Source organism: Podarcis muralis, chromosome 7 (assembly GCF_964188315.1).
Source record: "Podarcis muralis chromosome 7, rPodMur119.hap1.1, whole genome shotgun sequence".
In the NCBI taxonomy this organism is placed as follows: domain Eukaryota; kingdom Metazoa; phylum Chordata; class Lepidosauria; order Squamata; family Lacertidae; genus Podarcis; species Podarcis muralis.
The window spans coordinates 28,643,791-28,663,558 of NC_135661.1; the positions used below are offsets into that span (position 1 = coordinate 28,643,791).

General features: G+C 47.5%; 1 protein-coding gene across 10 annotated transcripts in view; it reads right to left on the reverse strand.

The window, feature by feature from the left end:
* Positions 1-19,768, reverse strand: part of KCNAB2 (potassium voltage-gated channel subfamily A regulatory beta subunit 2) — a 107,674-nt gene that overhangs the window by 54,011 nt on the left and 33,895 nt on the right. For 4 of the 10 annotated variants that reach the window (XM_028740464.2, XM_028740460.2, XM_028740462.2 and 1 more), the window contains exons 2-3: positions 18,639-18,759; positions 15,962-16,003 (exon numbers count right to left, since the gene is read on the reverse strand). In XM_028740464.2, the coding sequence (XP_028596297.1) occupies positions 15,962-16,003; positions 18,639-18,715 (119 nt within the window). In that variant the 5' untranslated portion in view covers positions 18,716-18,759. Of the gene's footprint in view, positions 1-67; positions 307-8,899; positions 9,022-15,961; positions 16,004-18,638; positions 18,760-19,768 lie in introns of those variants that run through there. The other 6 variants (XM_028740463.2, XM_028740465.2, XM_077931460.1 and 3 more) reach the window with 4 other exon arrangements.

Consider the following 19,768-nt stretch of genomic DNA (forward strand, 5'->3'; position numbering starts at 1 on the left):
AGGCCTGCAAGAAAAAGTTCCCCACCCTTGGCATGCTGGCTCCCTCGAGAAAGTTGCTTTTGCTTACCTATACTTCATGCCGGTCGTTTGCGCTGTGCACTCGTCCAGGGACAGCCCGTGCATCCGCAGGAACTCCTCCCTGATCCTGGCCTGGGCTGCCACCCGGACATCCCTGAGCCTCTGCAGTTCCACCGTGTCCGTCTGCTGGATCTGGTGCAGCCCCCACTCCGAATGGCACCTACTGGCCACGCTCCGGAGGCTCCCGCTGTACGTCATGGACAGCATGATGCTGCCTGACGGGGGGATCTGTGAATTTCCCAGGCGTTAAAGGGAATCGTGCTCAGGTGAACCAAACTCGCTTCCTAGCCAAAGGGGCCAAATCAACCTGCCACCGACACTGCAATAGTCTCCCCTAGCTGGCCTCCAATTCACATTGCTTCGACTAAGCCAGCCTGCTCTGTTGGCCACAGGGTATGCATGCTTCAGAACCAAACTGGGTTCATTACCAGGTGGGAAGGAATAGGAATCAACTCCGGGCCCTGAACAAATAGGAATGGAGTTAAATGCAGCAGGGCTGCTGGAGGTTTGCTGCAGATATGGTAGGGAACATCTGTGGCACTCCAGATGTTGTAGGAGAACAGCTCCTGTTATCCCTGGTGATGCTCGCCGCAAGGAATGATGGGAGTTGGAGTCCAACATCTGGAGGTTGGGGAAGGCTGCCCTAAGCTATCATTTGACAGTACATCTCCAGCAATGGACAACCCAAAGACTCAGATGCTGGGTGCAAAGGCAGAACAAAGGGTGATTTCTGTCTCCCCTACTCCTGCATTTTCTTCTGTGCGAAGTGATGCTCTCTACACAAACTGGTGCCCCTTGTAGATTGCAGTTCAGTCCCTGGCATCTCCATCTAAATCTAGGAGAGACTCCTGACTTAAATCCTGGAGAGCAGCTGAGAGTCAGTGTAGACAACACTGAGCTAGATGGACCAATTGGCCTCACTCTGTTTAAGGCAGCTTCCTACACAGGACATTGTCCCCAAGATCTGTCCGTTGGTCACTCTGAAGCGTGACAAAGAATGTCGGGAACTGCCTTTTCTGCACATCTTAGCCAAAGGGTTCTGACTCCTCATTGGCAATGGAGGAATAGTCATCAGCATTGCCAGCCTGACCAGAAAAACTATCACGAAACACTGGCCTGCTTTTCACTTTAAGAATTACAGGGAGGTCAAATATGGTCACCTGCTACTGCCTGCAGAAACAGCAGCTGTTAAAGGCAGAAGAGCCAGGGGAGGTTGAAGAGTTGGCAACTACGATTGCCGGGCCTTGATTTTCAAAATTTGGACCTGTCTCCCATGCAGGGCCGGATTTAGGTTTGATAAGGCCCTAAGCTACTGAAGGTAATGGGGCTCTTTATATGTCCAGCTGTCCTTTGTCAACAACAAATTGTCACTGTTTTTTGTGTTGAATATATGCCAATTGATGGAGCTAATAGGTATCTAAAGCCATTTGCACATGCAGAATGTAGGCACCCTATATATAGAAATGAGCAAACCAGTGATATTTTAGGGAGCAGGCAAGCAGGCGGGGCCCATTACTTACATCATAGGAGCCTACACAACACAAAACACTGTTGCTATATGTAGGTTTTATTTTATTTGTTTTTTATCTTATATTTTGGAAATGTACAACCAGTTTTTTCCCTTTAATTTTTTTTGGGGCCCCCAAGAGAGTGGGGCCCTAAGCTATAGCTTATACATAAATCCGGCACTGCTCCCATGCCAGCCCCTACTCTCCAGGGTAATGTGTACAAGCCAATGCATTTCCCATGGCTGAAAAGTTGCTGAACTGCAACACCCATCATTTCTGACCACCAACCATGCTTGCTGGAGATACACTGGGAAATCAAGGAAAGCTTGCATACTCTTTGACCAACAGAAGTTGTTCAGACCCAAAGATTTCCAGCTCTATCATCAACAGGTTCAACACACCGACAATGCACCCTTCCATGAAACCACAAGAGGGTTTGTAAAGGTCACACTGAGCCTGCTGCCTTCATCCAGCATCACATCAGAGTTGCACAGGAACCGCCACTGTGTTCTTAGCAAGCACAGACCCATTTTGGGGGATGGATGAGAAAGGGTTGTAGCCAAAAGTCAAGGAGACAGAGCAGGAGATAAAAAATAAAAAGGGGAAGAAGGGAGAAGGAAGCACAGGAAAAACAAAACACAAAGAGCCTCAAAAGGATTCTAAATAGCTTGGCACTATCTACTACGGAATGGAAAAAAGAAGAACAGATCTCAGGGTGAAATGGGTAGATGGCATCAACACAAAATATGAATGATTTAGACAGTTACTGTGTATGAATGATTAAAACGCAGACCTGAAAACCTCCAGACCTTATTAATATACAACAGATCTCCATCCAACCAGGGAGGGCATGTTAGGGCAAAAAAAAAGGTCTTGATTTCACAAACATGCTCAGGGGGCTGAAAGGGCAGTGATGGATCAGGAATGAGACCTTGGGGTCATAGCAGATAGCTCAATGAAGATGTTGACCCAGTAGGAAAAGGGCAAATCCCATGCTAGATAAATTTCTTAGGAGAGGAACTGAAAATAAAAGCACCACTATCATAATGCCGTTAAAGAAATCTATGGTGCGACGGCATTCCGAATACTGTTAGATGGGCCACTTGCTTGACTCTGCATGACTCTTCTTATCTTCATGACAGAACCTGAGTCCAGACTCCAGCTTAAAACTTATCGGAGCATCTTAAATAGCCAAGCTTCACCCAGTGCTTGAGGGACCATGGTCAACCTTCACAGCCAGAGACAGCCTACTTCCAAGCACCAGGTGCTTGAGATGAAACAGAGGGGACCTTCTTTGCTTCTTAGAAGATGCATGCATGGGATCTCAGCTGCTTCATCCTGCCTGTCCTGCAGGTTTCAAAGGTCAGGGATAGGGATCCTGTGGTCTTCCAGTTGTTAATGGGCTCCACTTCCCAGCCCCAGCAACACCTGGAGGGCTACTGGTTCCTCAACCCTGCTGTAAATGAATGTTCTCTCGCTCAACTGAGCAGGCTACATTTTCAAGAAAGAAGCTCTCATAATCTCTCTGCACCAACTTTGGTGCTGCATTCCTCCTCCCAAGCCAAGCTTTTCAGCTGCAGCGGATCCTGCCAGGCGGCTCAGACCTTCAGCTGGTGCTGATCCAGGAAACATCTGCCCTCAACAGACATCAGTGCATAGGGTTTTTCTCTTCACTGTCTGCATCTGCCTAAGATGTCTTGCTGGCTGCCCCAGACCACCAATGGTGGGAGAGGGCACCAGAAACACCAGAAATTTGGCATTTCTCCAAGCAAGGAGATGGGGAAAGAGCGTGACCACACATGTGGTGGTTTGTGCGGTAACCTCTGTCGTGAACTTGTGGTGCTCAGATTATAGTGGACTTGAGCTCTTTACCACCACAGCTACTGCTTTTAGAAGCCGATAGGACCATGGTTCAACTAAATTGTTCCCTGGTAGAGCAACTGCTTTGCACGCACAAGGTTCTAGGTTCAATCACCAATGGCATCTCCAGGTAGGAAAAGATTAGCCTGCCTAAAACTCTGAAGAGCCTTTGCAGCCAGTCACGTGTCCAGTGTTTCCCAAATTTGGGTCTCCAGCTGTTTTTGGACTACAACTCCCATCATCCCTAGCTAGCAGGACGGGTAGTCAGGGATGATGGGAATTGTAGTTCAAAAACAGATGGAGACCCGAGTTTGGGAAACACTGGTGTAGCCAATAACGAGTGAGGTGGAGTATTGGTCTGGCTCAGCATTAGGCAGCTTTTTACGGATGGAGGGAGGAGAGATGAGACAGAGGAGGGGGCTCTGTTCAGAAAAGGCCAGCCAAAATGATTAAGGAGGGGATGGAATGACTCCCCTGTGATGAAAGGATGCAGCGTTCTGAACTCTGGAGAAAACATGAATAAGAGACAGCATGGTAGGAGTTTATGAAATAATGCATGGCATGGAGAAAGTGGACAGAGGAAAGATTTTCTTCCTCTCTCATAACACAGGAATCTGTGGACAGCCAATGTAGCTGAAGGTCAGGAGATTCAGGACAGATAAAAGAAATCCTTCTTCATGAAGCACAAACTACAGAACTTGTTCCCAAAGGAGGCAGGGGTGGCCATTGACTTGGATGGCTTTAAAAGAGAACTGGGCAAAAAAAGAGAGAGTTGGGGCTGATCACTGTACTGAACTAAATGGACCAAATGATCTGACTCGGTGTAAGACAACATCCTTGGTTCCTGCAACTTAGATCCACTGTCAGTTAGACAGTGCATCTGGACAATAATATTAATTATTATTATATAAAATATTATATTATAATATTAGTGGAAGACAGGAGTGCCTGGTGTGCTCTGGTCCATGGGGTCACAAAGAGTTGGACACGACTAAACAACAACAACAATTAGTTATATATCTATATATTAATGTATGGAAATGTAACTGATTATATTTGTCGTATTATACTATACCATACCATTTTTTCTTATTTTATATTCTGCACTTTTTTCCTCCTCATTTTCTTTGTTCTTTCAGCTCTTTATTTTCTGTTACTGAAATTCATTTAATCATCATCTTAGATCCACGGTCATTCACATTATTATAAGTTTGAATAATATTTTGATAAGTTTGATAAGTTTGAATAATATTTTGATTATTAAGGTGATTTTTAACTGTAGGAGGAGGTTAAGTCCATTGCATGTGGACACTGTGTGTGTGAGAGAGAGAGAGAGAGGGAGAGAGAAGGGACGAATGACTGGAAGGAAATGTCCCTTTCTGTCCATTTCCTTCCCCATTCCTTTGTTCAGGGATAACAAAGCCCCTTCGCTGCACCAGAGGCCGCTGTGCAAATTTTGTCACACTGAACCTTGGAAAGACCCGCCAATGGGCATCCCTGGCCCCCATCTGGGCTTGATCAATACCCATTAGGCTTCAAGAGCAATGAAGGATCCCTGCGAAATTTCGTTTCCAATCAATTGCACTGAAATCCTCGAGTTTAGGACGATAAAGGCAGCACTCGAGGCTGTTAGAGTAGCTGAGACTGCAGCTTTTAAAGGGATCGTTGATATCAGCAAGGGAACCCACTTTCTTTCTATAGTCTGATTCTTTGGTCCCAAGGGGAGTGCATAGCGAGAGGTTGCTCAATCCACAGTTCCTCTGTAATGCAATCTGGGGAGGGCTGGAGATATTGCAAGTGGCGTGCCCCCACCTCAGCGGCTCAGGACATAGAAATGTTGGACCTGTTTTTGGCTCACAGTCTGGCTTGCTGATCAAAACAGCCTCCAAGACAGGGGTGGGATGGGGGTCATGTTCCTGCAATTCAGGGGGTTGGATTGGATGACCTTTGGGGGACGTTCCAACTCTACAATTCTTTTCTTCTATCTGTGGCCCTCCAGCGGTTGTTGGGCTCCAGCTCCCGTCGGCCAGCATGATGGCCAATTGTCAGGGATGAAGGAGTTGGTGTCTATCAACCACAGGTGTTCTTCACCGATGCTCTAAGCCAGCATCCCTCAAAGCTATGGTAGCTGAGGCACTGAAATGAAAGCTGGGGGCATGTTTAAAAAGATAAAGGTAAAGGGACCCCTGACCATTAGGTCCAGTCGTGACCGACTCTGGGGTTGCGGCGCTCATCTCACTTTATTGGCCGAGGGAGCTGGCGTACAGCTTCCGGGTCATGTGGCCAGCATGACTATGCCGCTTCTGGCGAACCAGAGCAGCGCATGGAAACGCCATTTACCTTCCCGCCAGAGCAGTACCTATTTATCTACTTGAACTTTGACGTGCTTTCGAACTGCTAGGTTGGCAGGAGCAGGGACCAAGCAATGGGAGCTCACCCCGTTGTGGGGATTCGAACCGCCGACCTTCTGATCGGCAAGTCCTAGGCTCTGGTTTAACCCACAGAGCCACCCGCCTCCCGGGGGCATGTTTACAGTGAAGTAAATCTCACTATGTGCAAAGGGGCTTGCTCCTTGATAAGCGCAGCGGGTAGTGGCAGTGGCTCCATCAGGGCAAATCAGAGCGTCAATGTGTTATAGCACGTAAGAGTTACAGACCAGGACTTGCTTGGACATGAATCTCACTGGGAGACCTTGGGCCAATCACTGCCCCTCAGTCTAACCTACCTCACAGGGTTGTTGTAAGCAGGGGGAGAACTGTGTGTGCCACCTTGAGCTCCTTGGAGGGAAAAAGGTGGAAATATAAATGGAATAAATAAATCAGCCCCCAGCTGGGAAAGCAGCTCTGGACTGCAACAATTAGCTGATAAATTGATTAGCTAAAATCCTCTTGATCATTGAAGCTTAATGTGGGAGGATTCCAGACAGATAAAAGAAAGGACTTTTCCGTGCAGAAAATTCTTCCTAAGCTGGAATCTCCTTTCTTGTCATTTGAATCCATTGCTTTGGGTTCTACCCACAAGGAAACAAGCTTGCTCCATCTTCTATGTGACAGCTCTTTAGATATTTTAAGGTGGCTCTCCTATCAACATCCCTCCCCCCAGTTTCCTCTCCTCAAGGCAAAACATTCCAGCCTGCCAATATCCTCCTTAGACGTGGTGCCCAGAACTGGACACAGTATTTCAAGTGGGGTCTCTGCCTGCCCCCTTGGTCATTTACACACGAGAGTCTGAGAGGATCAGAGTGCATATCGGACAAGGGTTGGTATTCTGCAGCCTTAGAGTTGCATGCAGCCCTTACCCTAATTTCAAAAGCGCTTTGCAAGCAATCAGCTCTAGACTTCTGGACGGAGGGGGGAGTGAGTATCAGAAAGAGAAAGAAAAGGGAACGGAAGAATGAGAGGAAAGCTGGCCCCACCCACTGCTTATATATGGCCTGCTATAGAATATTCCCAAGAGAATGTGGTCATTAGCAGGAAAAATGTTACCCACCCCTGGTATAGAGCCTGTGTAGTGGGCAAGCAGCAAGATGTGCTAGTTGGTGCATGTTTAGACTGACTAATCTAGACTATCTGTTTTGGGCATCACAGATGCGGAAGGTGTGCTGAGAAGGGCGACCATGTTCTGGAAACCAAGCCTTCTGAGGAACGGTTGATGGAAGAAGAGAAGAAGAGTTTGGATTTGATATCCCGCCTTTCACTCCCTTTAAGGAGTCTCAAAGCGGCTAACATTCTCCTTTCCCTTCCTCCCCCACAACAAACACTCTGTGAGGTGAGTGAGGCTGAGAGACTTCAAGGAAGTATGACTGGCCCAAGGTCACCCAGCAGCTGCATGTGGAGGAGTGGAGACGCGAACCCGGTTCCCCAGATTAGCAGACTACCGCTCTTAACCACTACACCACACTGATGGAGTTGGGTATGTTTAGCCTGGAGAAGACTGGGGGGTGATACAACAGCCATCGTCAAATATCTAAAGGGCTGTTATAAAGATGGGAAAATCCTATTTCTTAGGACCCGAACCAATGGATTCAAATTACAAGAAAGGAGATTCCGACTAATCTTTGGGAAGAATTCAGTGATGGAAAGAGCCATTTGGCAGTGGAATGGACTTCCGCAGAAAGTGGTGGATTCTCCTTCCTTGGACGTTTTTAAACAGAAGCTGGATGAATCTTTAGCTGTGACTCTTGCATTGCAGGGGGGATTGGAATAGATGACATCTGAGGTCACTTTCAACTCTACAATTCTAAGAGTCTGTAAGGGAGATTTGGGAGTGCAATGGAAGCCCTTCCTTCAAGAAGCTCAAAGTGGTAAAATTATCCTCATAGCAACCTTCAAAGCTAAATTAAGTTGAGACCCTAAGCTTCCAGGGGCCACCCAATAAGATTCAACTCCAGGCAGGGTTCAAGGACCCTGCTTTCTCCTAATACTCTGGCCATTCCCTTATGCACATTCTTCTTTAAACTCTCAAGCACATCAACTCCTAGGTATGCAACCAATCTTGCATATGCGGTCAAAGGTTTCTGGGCAATCCTTCAGGAATGGTAAGTGTGCGGCATAGCAGGGTTTATTAATTAAATTAAAATAATATGCAGAAAGGGAAGGAAAATGACGCACAGCCACATAAATGCACAAACAGAAAATTCAAGGGAAATCAACTTCAGATCTGAAAATAACATACCATTTTCACACAGAGACATCCATGGACCACATAGAATACTTTAAAAAAAATAGAATACAGGAAGGAATTAGGAGTGAATTCCTATAGCCTCAGCCATTTCAGGGATGATTTGAAACCAGTATCTGGTGGTTGCTTTCTTCCTTTTCTAAAATCAAAACTCACCGCTGCCCTGAAACAACAAGAGTCGCCTGATTCTGTAAGGGTTCAATCCTGTGCACGCTTGCTAACAAGCAAATCCCATTGAACTCAGGACTTTATTTCCGTGTTTTAACCTTCAGGCTGGGAAAAGCGAACGGAACCATCCCATCTACAATGGAGGTCAGTTGGAGTTCACCACGGCTCTCTGCCGTTGCTAGAACCTGTCTCACAATAAAATGCAAAAAATAAAATAAAATGAAAATCCAACCATCGCTGAAATCTCTCATCTGCCCTCAACTTCCAAGCATCTCATCCTTATCAAAAAACAAAAACAAACCCAACATCCAAGTTTTGCATCCCTATCCCCGAAATTTAAATAACCGCAAAACTTCCTGGAGAAGATGCCCTGATGTCAAGCGGAGAAAGATGGAGAATCGCCTGGGGGAACCGTCTCTCTCTGGATGGATGCTGGGTGGTCAAAGCCCTAAAGGAAGAAGCAGCCACCCTTTCCCCCACCAACAAAGGCTTCCTTGCCATCAAGACCCCAGGATTCCTAGCCTCTCTCCTGCGAAACAGCGAAATCTCCAACAAGCCTTGCCCTCGCTCTGGTCCCGATCGCTCCGGTGTCCGCCCAAACTCACCCGGTTTCTCGGAATCCTGCTCATTAAATAAAAGTTCTAGCTCGTTAGGTTTTGCACGGAGGGCTCTTAACGAGCACACAGGCGTGGCTTTCATTAGGGGAGTGTCGACGCCAGCCGTCAACAGCAATCCTGGACTGAGGCAAGTCCCTCCAGAGTCAAAGATGTTTAGCAGCAGATCCATTAAGGCCTATTAAGGATCTCTCTCCCACCCCGCCCCACCTCCCCTTTACCAAACGGGAGTTAAATTATTCAGGATCCTCTCGTTCTAAAAGCATTTGGGGAAAGCAGCCGATTGATGAGGACTGGCGTCCATCACTCACTTCTTCTCGGTGCAAACCTGTCAGGTGCAGAGAGAAGGTGCCTTCCAGGCCTCGGATGCTGTCACGGCGGCGATGGAGGCAGAGAGACGGGTTGATGGATGGCTTGGGATGGGCCAGAAGTCTCTCTCCCTGCTCCTGGTAGAGCCAGAAGTCAGGAGCAGCTTTGCCAAGGATGGGATGGATCCCTTTTCCTTGGCAAACCACAGTATGGAGCGAAAGTCACCTTGGCTAAAAGAAGCAGCAGCAAACTTTGGCCCTAGTCAAACTCAACCTTCTTGTTGCAGGGGAGCGGCAAATTCCCTAAGCAGAAAATGCACAAAATGGATTTCAGCAGGGACAAATGCAAGGTTTTCCACTTGAGACAGGGATAATGCACAAATATAGGATGGGGGATACCTGGCTTGACACGTGAAAAGGATTCAGGGGTCTTGGTAGACCACAAGGCTAACATGGGTCAACAGTGTGGTAAAGCGTATGCAATTCTAGGCTGCATCAATGGAAGCATACTGTCCAGATTAAAGGAATGGGATCCTCTCTCTTCCGCCTTGGCCAGACCCCACCTGGAGTCACTGCGGAAGCCTGCTGGCAACCAGGACTTCTGGAAAGTATTCCGATTGCCCCGAAAATGCACCGCAAATCTTTCCTTTTTGGCAGAGAGAGATGGTCCCTTGGGTACAGATCTTGGGCTTAAGTCACACCCTGGCTCATCCCCCACACACCCAAATTTATGGCCTAGGTTGAAATGTTAAGCCAGGTGTAGGCAACCTAAGGCCCAATCACCTTCTCAATCAGGCCCACGGACAGTCTGGGAATCAGCGTATTTTTCCATGAGTAGAATGTGTCCTTTTATTTAAAATGCATCTCTGGGTTATTTGTGGGGCCTGCCTGGTGTTTTTACATGAGTAGAATGTGTGCTTTTATTTAAAATGCATCTCTGGGTTATTTGTGGGGCATAGGAATCCGTTCATTTTTTTTCAAAATATAGTCTGGCCCACCACATGGTCTGAAGGACGGTGAACCGGCCCCCAGCTGAAAAAGGTTGCTGACCCCTGTATTCAGCTATGTGTCATCAAGTGACCGTTGATAACGATGGGCGGTATTTACCTCCTATCTTAGAAACCGATTTTTAATGTTACACTGAGGTGTGACCAAGGGGTCATAGAAGATAGGGGCGTTACCAGGGGTCAAGAAGATGGTTTATAAACCCAATGGCAAGCCTGTTCCTTTATCATATAAAAGCTTGGTATGTTCTCCTGGGAAGAGGTAAGGAGCTATTTTGGAGGAGCAATGGACAAGCTCTCCCATGAGATTTTCCACCCCCCACTAAAACAATCCTAGCCCTGTAACATACACCCCCTACAAAAACTGCAGCCATATATTCATTGCATTAACTCATTTATAGGGTGAGAGGCACTACCTGGAGATGCCAGGATTGAACCTTCTGCACACAATGCAAGTACAAGGTCACTGATTTAAGTGAAGCAGGAAGATGTCTCACGTGAAGCCAGGCTATTGGTCCATCTACACCGACTGGCAGAGGCTCTCTGGGGTGGTAGACCAGCATTCTGCTGAAACCCAGCCTCCAATTCATCAAAAATGCCCCCTCCCTCAAACAGAAAACCCCAGAGGCTTCCATTTCTCTGGCTTTAATGAGCTCTGGCATGGGAATGGCAAAGGTGGTGGGTTCTGCAGGAATGAGAGCATCGCCCATTTTTGTCCCCCCCCCCTTTTTTTAAAAAGAGCAATGTCCTTCCTTGTTGTATTTCTCATTATAAAGCAACACTCTGTGTTCTTAAGGGGAGCGCCATAGCTCAGACGGTAGAGCCCTTGCTTTGCATGCAGAATGTCGCTGGTTCAATCATAGAGGGGACCACAATGGTCATCTAGCTCAACCCCCTGCAATGCAGGAATCTTTCACACCATGTGGGGCTCGAGTCCATGGCCCTGAGATGAAGTGCCTGCCATCCCCACTAAAAGTGCACCAATAAATAAATAAATCTGCTGGTTGCAAAAGGTGCCAGGCCATGTACAGAGGGCACCCTGGATTCTACTTGAGAGCCTGGGCAGAACTAGCACCACAGACAGCTCGAAGGTCAGCAGAGAAATCAGGAAGGAAAGGAACGATATTGAATGCAATTAAGACAATTGTTTTAAGAAGGAGAGAGAGAGAGAGAGAGAGAGAGAGAGAGAGAGAGAGAGAGAGAAATTTTTCTGCTAGGCAAATAACATGCATATTTGCTTTTTAAATATTTGCTGATCTTAGCTGTGCATTAGTGATCATTGTTTTATTCTGTTTGGTGTCCACCTCTTAAGATACTTTTCCAGTTGAGCAGTTCACGATTCCCCCTCCCCAAACAAAACACTAAGTGGTATTCCTGTGAGTGGGAGGGTTTTCAGCACCGGGGAGAGGAGCGGGGCGGGGGGGGGGGGGGCTTCATGTGCAGAGACCCCTGGTAGCCAGACTCCATTAGGTCAGCCAGTGGCACATTCCCGAGCAGCGATCCCGTTAATGCAGAGATTTCCGAGGCTAAGTGGCTCCTCTGCTCTCGAAGCTCAGAACGAGGCTGTTTCGCCTTTTATCCCTCTCTTAATGCATTTTCCCCGATTAACAGGGACTGGACGGCCTCCCAGACTCGCTCTGGGGAAAAGCTAATTGGTCTGGATTTTGCCAACACATCAGCACCGACGCACATTGCGCCCCCCTTGCCAGAGGAGCCGCGCGGGCTGTTGCGTCGGGTGGTTGCTGGCGGCGAGGACTCCGGATATCCAATTATCTCAAGGCCCCCCAAATGCTGCTGCCTCACTTAAAGCAACAACCATGGGCAACTCTCTTGAAAGGTGGGAGATGATGCAAACAGACCCTTGCTCTGCCTGAGAGCTTGGAGCGCTGTCTGCCGGCCCTGGGCGGGATGCACAAAGGATCTCACCTGTTTCTAGGTTCCAGAAGGACACAGCCAGCAACGACACGTTTCCTGCGTGCAGTTCTTAAGTTTATAAAATGATGCACGACATGGAGGAAGTGGGTAGGGGGGAGTTTTTCTCTCTCTCTCATCGGACCAGAACTTCTGGACATCCAATGACACTGGATGTTAGAAGACAGATCAAAGAAATCCCTTCTTTGCAGAGAGCAGAACTAAACTGTGGAACTCCCTCCCACAAGAGGCCATGACGTCCACCCACTTGGATGACTTTAAATGAGGATTCGACAAATTCATGGAGGAGAGGGCCATTGATGGCTACTAGACATGATGGCTCTGCCCTGTCTCCACTGTCAGAGATAGCAATGCTTCTGAATACCAGTTACTGGCAGAGCACAAGATGGAAGAGTTGCTCAGGTCCTGCTTGTGGGCTTCCTGATTGGGGCATCTGGTTGGCCACTGTGAGAACAGGATGCTGGACCAGATGGGCTATTCAATTGCCTTGGTACACCAGGCTCTTTAGATGCTCTTATGCAGAAGGAACCGAGTTCGAATCCTGGAAAGGGTCAGCGGGCAGGCAACAATACTGGGCAGCCTGATGCAGGACGCTTTCGATGTCCACCCCTCTCTATGACTCTTAGCTTACCCAAAGCCTCCTCCTCTCTTAACGCTGTGTATACACATTACCACTTACTCCTGCTCTGCCACACTTCTGCTGCTGGCATTTGAAGCTGAGTATGTATGACTCCAGCTACAACCCAGAAGCATCCTGTGGCTCCTGGATGAATGCTCCTGCTGGATGTGCTATCCCACAAGCCAGCTTTCCCCTATCCAAAAACAGGAGCTGCACTTATGCTGAGGTGTGTACGGTTTCAGGAGGCCATTGCACATGCTCAGTCGATAGCTTTGGCGACTTAAGAAATTTGGTGCAGGGAAACAAAGCAGGTGAAGGTCATTGGGTTGCTCCCTCTATAGTCTGTACAGCAATGTAGGATGCAGCTTGAAATGCAGCAAGGGGAGGATGATGCTCTAATGTCTATGTAGCCCCAAAGTAGCCCAAGTCTCCTTGTTCCTCCAGCACCTTCCTAGAACACCAACATGGCAACCATAATTCTTCCTTCAAACATCCACGGTTTCCACCCAACCCAGAAGCAGGGAACCGGGTTGTTGCACTACAATTCCCAGCACTCCTGACCCTCGGCCGTGCTGGCAGGGTCCCCATCTCTGGGTAAAGCCCATAATCCTTGACAGGATCAAGGGGTTCACCCCCAACCTGAAGCAAAGCCCAAAACTTCTGGTGCAACCACGATTACTTTTCCGCTGCAGCAGTACCTATTTATCTACTTGCACTGGCATGTTTTCGAACTGCTAGGTTGGCAGGAGCTGGGACAGAGAAACGGGAGCTCACCCCATCGAGGGGATTTGAACCACCGACCTTCTGATCGGCAAGCCCAAGAGGCTCAATGGTTTAGACCACAGTGCCACCTGTGTCCCAGCTCCCTCTACCCTATTCTATAAAAAAGCATTATTCAAAATAGTGGTTTGCGCAACCCGCTAAGGAAGATAACACCACAGTAAAATTCAAAGCAGTAACAATTCATTGCACATCTCTTCAAAATCCAGTTGCTGAGAAATCAGAGAGAGGAGCTGAGGGAAGTCTCTGGGGAGGGGAGCGAGGGTTTGAAGTGGGGATGGGAAAAAGGAGGGGGGATAATGAATATGATATGTTTTGATAGTTTGCATGTTGAAATTGTTAATAATTATTTTTTTTAAAAAAGAAACTATTTAGTTTAATTAATTAACCAGAACCGATGAACTTGATCCAGCGATACCAGCTTTTCAAAGTCTGATAGACATTTACATCCCAGCACCCCCTTGGCTGCCCCTTTCCCTCTTAGTGCTCCCCAGGTAATCCCACCCCCCCGGGGGGCATTGCAGCCCACTTTGGGAACCATTGGTGCATATAATAACTAATCATGTTGCATTTGCTCACAGTCAACTGCGAAGCCCTGCCTCCCCATCTCCTTCCTGTCGCTGCTGATATTTAAACTGTAGCATCCTTGATGCAGGGACCTTTGCACTCCTGTTTGGGGTTGTTCCGAAAAGTCTCAGGCACAAGGACTCTATACTAAATAAGATTATTTTAAAATACGAAACAAGGAGGAAAAGTGTAAGTGCCAGGAAACAGCAGGAAAGAAAGTTTTTCTAAGATACCGGACAAGTAGAAACCTGATCATTTGACAGGCCATTTGACTCAGCATCATGCAATATCAGTTGGCATTAACACCAAGTTGGAGACACTCAAGGGTCAATGTAGAGTCTGCATTAAATATCTTGTTGCATTCAACATGTTCAGTTTCCCCCAATGCAAATAGCAGCTCCAAGAGGAGAGGGTTTATCAGGCTTAGATTCCCCTGCCCACCAGTTCCGATCCTATCCAAAGGCCCCATGTGGCAGCTATTTCCATTTTTAAAATATTTTTAAAATGGACAATAAATGTAAAAGCGCATTTCACTACATGCAACATGGCCTTTGAGCCAACTGAAACAAATCAATCCATCAATAATCAGTTTAAAGCATACATTATGGGTTTAAAACACACTGGACGGGAGTCACCCTATCCTACAGCAGCAGAGCAGACAAAGTCCTTTACACATGCAGATTCAATTTCCCCTTCAAATTTGCAGTACACTTTGTCCTCACTCAGATAAGCTAAACCATGGAATTGCAGTGGACAAGCAAACTGTCAGGCTCCCAGAGAGGAGATTGCAGCCACCTTTCTCTCCGTAGAATGTTTTTGCTCCTGTGTTACACTGAATTAAGTTGTGGTTTGGCTTAGCACATTGTCCAAATCTGGGCTCGTGGTTTTAGCTCTCTCAGCCAGACCTGAGCTGCAAACCATAGGGCAAACTTTGCTTACTAGTTTGTGGTTTGTCTGGAGGAAGCAAAACTATGAGCCAGGGTTCAGGAGGGCTGTGTGGTCGCCCGGTATTTGTTTGTAAACTGGCACCTTTTCTTCATTTGGGTGAAAAGGGTGATGCTGGCCACCTACTTCAAGGACCTGGGCACATTCTAAGCAGACAATACACTATTTACATATCTAAATAGCTGCCACCTTTGAAAGCAGGTTTTCCTTAAGAATGGCTGCCAACTTGATTGGTCGAGCATTTTCTCGGGGAAACTAAGACCCCAACCACCACCACCACCACTCCTTGGCACTGGTACAAATTTATTTATTTATTTATTACTTTATTTACTTATTGAATTTGTATACTGCCCTATACCCCGCAGGTCTCAGGGCAGTTCACAAGATAAAATATAACATACATAATAAAAATATAGACAAGAACAAGAACAACCCGATAATCAGATCCACATTGAAGTGAAGAGACCATCAGGCATATAAATCAGAGAGGGAGCCAGTTTGCCTCTGAAGGATGAGCAGACACAGCATCAAAAGAGGCCCTCCAAGATGATTACGCCATCCTTGGAGCCATACAAGCAGGTATTTTGGGAATATTTTGGTACACCCCTCAAAATACTGTAAAAAAATAAGTTTGCAACATCATTTCCCTGTGCATTTCACAACTGGGTGGTAGCAGGCATTCAAAGAGGACCATCATTTTCCTCCCCCTCCGAAAAGAAAATGGAGATGTGGTGATGAAAGATACACCTGTTGCATTTCTGCCTCCGACACAGCAGGTGGAAGAGTGACTATGGGCGGTGGAGGGAGAGATGTGAAGTTAACCACAATGAACCAACAGCTACCTGTCCACAGACACCTTGACTCAGGTGCATTGAGAAAGAAGCGCTGGTGGCATTACCTGTAAAATTGGAGCTGTCTTTTGGGACTCCCGTAGCGAGCACTTCCGAAAGCAGAAGGGAGAGAAAGAAGAAAAGATCCACAAGTCACAGTAGAAAGAAACCAGCGCGTGCGCACAAACACAAAGTATACCTCTCTGGGATCACAGTCAAAGATTCATTGCTTATTTACTTCCCCTCTCTGTTAGGGTCCTGTTGTTCTACTTCTTTGTTACAACGGCGCCACCAAGTGGAAGAGGTTTGCACTTCCCTGTAAATTTGACTTTGCAAATCTTTACGTTTGCAGAGACTGTCATTCCAGCGCGTGTTTGCTGCTCACCTGCACAGGGTCCTGGACCTAACCGCACGAAGGACAGGGAAGAGGGACCTGTGTAGGAAGGGCAGTTGGCACAAGTTGCACAGCAAACCAAAGAAAGGGGTTTTCACATCCACCTCCCAGGTTTTAGATTTAGCAGTGCTAGGAACTCTTGTCCAAACAAACAGCCAGCAAAAAGTGAGAAGTGGGCAAACTTCGGTGCAAGAAATATTCAGCACAGGTGTAAATCTTATCAGCACACCTGCTTGCATTCACCCCTAGTCGGCTTTGCTTCTCACTTTAGGACGGTGATTGCCAAACTTGGCCCTCCAGCTGTTTTGGGACTACAACTCCCATCATCCCTGACCACTGGTCCTGTTAGCTAGGGATGATGGGAGTTGTAGTCCAAAAACAGCTGGAGGGCCAAGTTTAGCCATCACTGCTTTAGGAAGAAGTTTCTGCTGGCAAGAACTGCTCTGCAGTGGAACAGATGACCATAGAAGGCGGGGACTCTCCTCTGTTGGAGGTTTTTAAGCACAGGTAGGATGGCCATCTGTCAGGGATTCTTTGCTGCATGGCAGAGTGGGTTGACTAGATGGGGGTCCCTTCCAACTCTACAATTCTACGATCCTTCCCCTCTCTTCTGTTCTCTGCCATCAGACTTCAGGTGGTAAGATCCTTGGAGCACAGAGAGGATGCCCACAAAGGAGCTTTAAGGGTGCTCCACCCTTTAAGTATTCTGGTGTGGTGCATTGCCCGCAACACACACTTGGTCCTCTTATGTGGAGTGGAATTGAACAAAGGAGGGGTGGGGGTGGGGAATAGATCCCAAAGTCTACAAAAGATTGCACGATGCAGGGGGATCCCTTTAGCACCACCTTTCACTTCTGCCAGAAGTATTCAGAAACCCTGTCAACATTTCAGGCACTAAACAGCACTTCCAGCTTCCTGAAGAAGCTCTGTCAATAATGACCACTCCCTCCACCGGCAATCTCAGGTGGTGAGTGCAGAAAGAAGTGGAGTCAAAAACAGGGCAACTGAGAAACAACAGCTTCCACAGGGGAACCCTTCTTCCCCGTTCGGTTTCCAGGGAAGCCCCAAGCCACAGCTTTGGCGCCACCACAGAAGAAGACATGCCTCTGTGTCCAGCATCAGCCAATCGCCTCCCTCCCACCTTGGTCTCTTGTTCCCCATCCTAGGATGATGGGACATCCAGCCAGGTGATGTGGAAAAAGGCCCACCTGTTTGTCTCTTTGGACATGTAAATGGAAGTACTTAACCGGCCAACCAAGGCTATTACCTTAACAAAGGAACCGATCTGACTGGGTCACCAGCTTCCTCTTGTAGATTCCAATGGCACAGTAACAGGATCACAGCTTTGGAAGGGATCCATAGGTATCATCCACACTGCCCCCACCTCCAAACTTCTAACAATACATTTCCAAGTCTGGTTCCCAGTTTGCAAATCTTGGTTTGCAAGGTCTCAACATTCCCACTGACCTACGGCCCTATGTTACTCAAAAGTTTGCATGCCATCCAAGATGATTCGGTTCAACGTGCACATTTACTGGAGCAATTTTGTTCGAAATGAAGGGTCTTATGGAACAATAGTCTGTGATTCGTGTCAACATTTGGCAGAGGCATTATCCAATATCCAGCTATGATGAAAGAGAAAGCTGGTGGGCTGCCCCTTAAATCACATCCAGGGGCAAATGACTGTCAGGATTAGAGCTGGGTTGCTAACTTTGATGGGGAGAAGATCAGAAATCAATGGAATAACATTAAGAACCACGGGAGATTTTTCTACATATATGGTGTCCTTGTTCTGGGAAGACAACATTTTGGATTAAAGTTCTTAAGGTTATTTAAAAGAAGAAGAAGAAGAAAGCTCTAGGTATTGTATCTTTAGACCCAGAGGTAGTTTTGACCATCTTTCTGAACTTGCGGGGAAGCATATACTGACACTCATAATGTGCCTAGTTTCTGAGTTAAAAGAAGAAGCTAGTATTGACTTTTGCATTGGAGTACTTAGCACTGCGGTTACAATCTACAGCAGGGTCACATTCATTCCACAAAATATAAAACGATGCACCTGAGGAATTCAAACTTTCCTCATGGAGAGGCGGAAAGGGGCCCTTTTTTCCAAAGCGTCAAAGACCTTACTCAGCCTCCCCTGCGACTTCTGAGATTTCAGAAAACAGCAACCACACACTCTTCATATGGGCTAGAAACTTGGCACACACACCCCACAAAAACCCTGAAGTGGAAACCATCAGAAAACTGACAGAATCTGCATTCAGTACCATGCCCTATCCTTCAAAACTGTGGCTTCCCCATTGCCTTTATCTAGCCCAGAAAAGTAGGAAAACGTGTCTGAAGCTCACCTGTAGATCATGCCTGGGGAGCCCGTCTGCCTGTTCGAGAATCTAGCCGGAGAGTCCGTGGTGGATTCCGGATACATGGAGCCCAGCCTCCCGGTTCCAGTTCAAGTTTTTTCAACACCCACTAAAGGAAGCAGGGAAGAGAAAGAGAGAGGAAGAACAGAGTTAGGCAATGCGTATACCAGCCCATCAGCTTACACAACAGAGGCCAAGGATTGCCATTATCTTCCCCTTGCTTCCAGGCTGTCGTCCTCCTCATGAAGATGGGTGCCACACACAAAACAGGTCTCACTTTCACCCTAAGATCCACTGCATAAAATTGTATTGAACAGGCAGGGAAGCGGGGAGGAGGAAGAGGATCCCAGTGAGGAATGTAGCAGTGACTGGGACAAGCTGGGGATGAAGGAGAGGTTGGTGTAGGAAGTACTCATGGGGTGATGGAAGATGGAGAGGGGAGTCAGTGCACAGGAACCAGAGCATCAGGACCCATCACCTGAGCCAGAGGAGCTCCTTTCTCCCCAAACACGGCGGGCTCTGAGGCATAGGGAGCAGCAGGAGGGGTGCTCCAGGAGGCTGAGGCAGGCAAGGGCACCCAGCCCAGCTCCCTAGCTGGCCAGGTGGGCTTGCTAGCTCTGGGAGGAAGGGTGCGATTCCTCAGCTGCTGTAGGCTCAGGACAGGTGAGGGTCACCTGCCTCGTCAAGCCCAGATGCTGTCATGCCCAGATGCTTCCCATGATGGTTGGACCATGGTTTGGATGGTCCAGGGAGCTCTTCAGGACTGTGCTTGTGTGGGACTAATCTCCATGCGCCCTGGCCCTTGGATTAGCTGCAAGGGTAGGAACCTGGTCTCACTGGACTTTAGAGCTGTTAGCCTTCCAGACTACATGCTAGCATTTGTTGTGGAACCATGCACACCAGCGAGACCAGCCGTCAGGTATCCTGTGATTCAGGACAAAAACAAACAAATAAACTCCCTGCATATCAAAAGCCAGTGCCTCAAGGCAAGAGTAACACTACGGCTTTCTACCAGAAGTGCTAGGTTTCTACATGCATTTTGTTGTTGTTGTTGTTGTTTATATGGAAGAATGACACAAAAGCTATTGCTTGCATACACTCTTCTGGCAGTCTGAAGC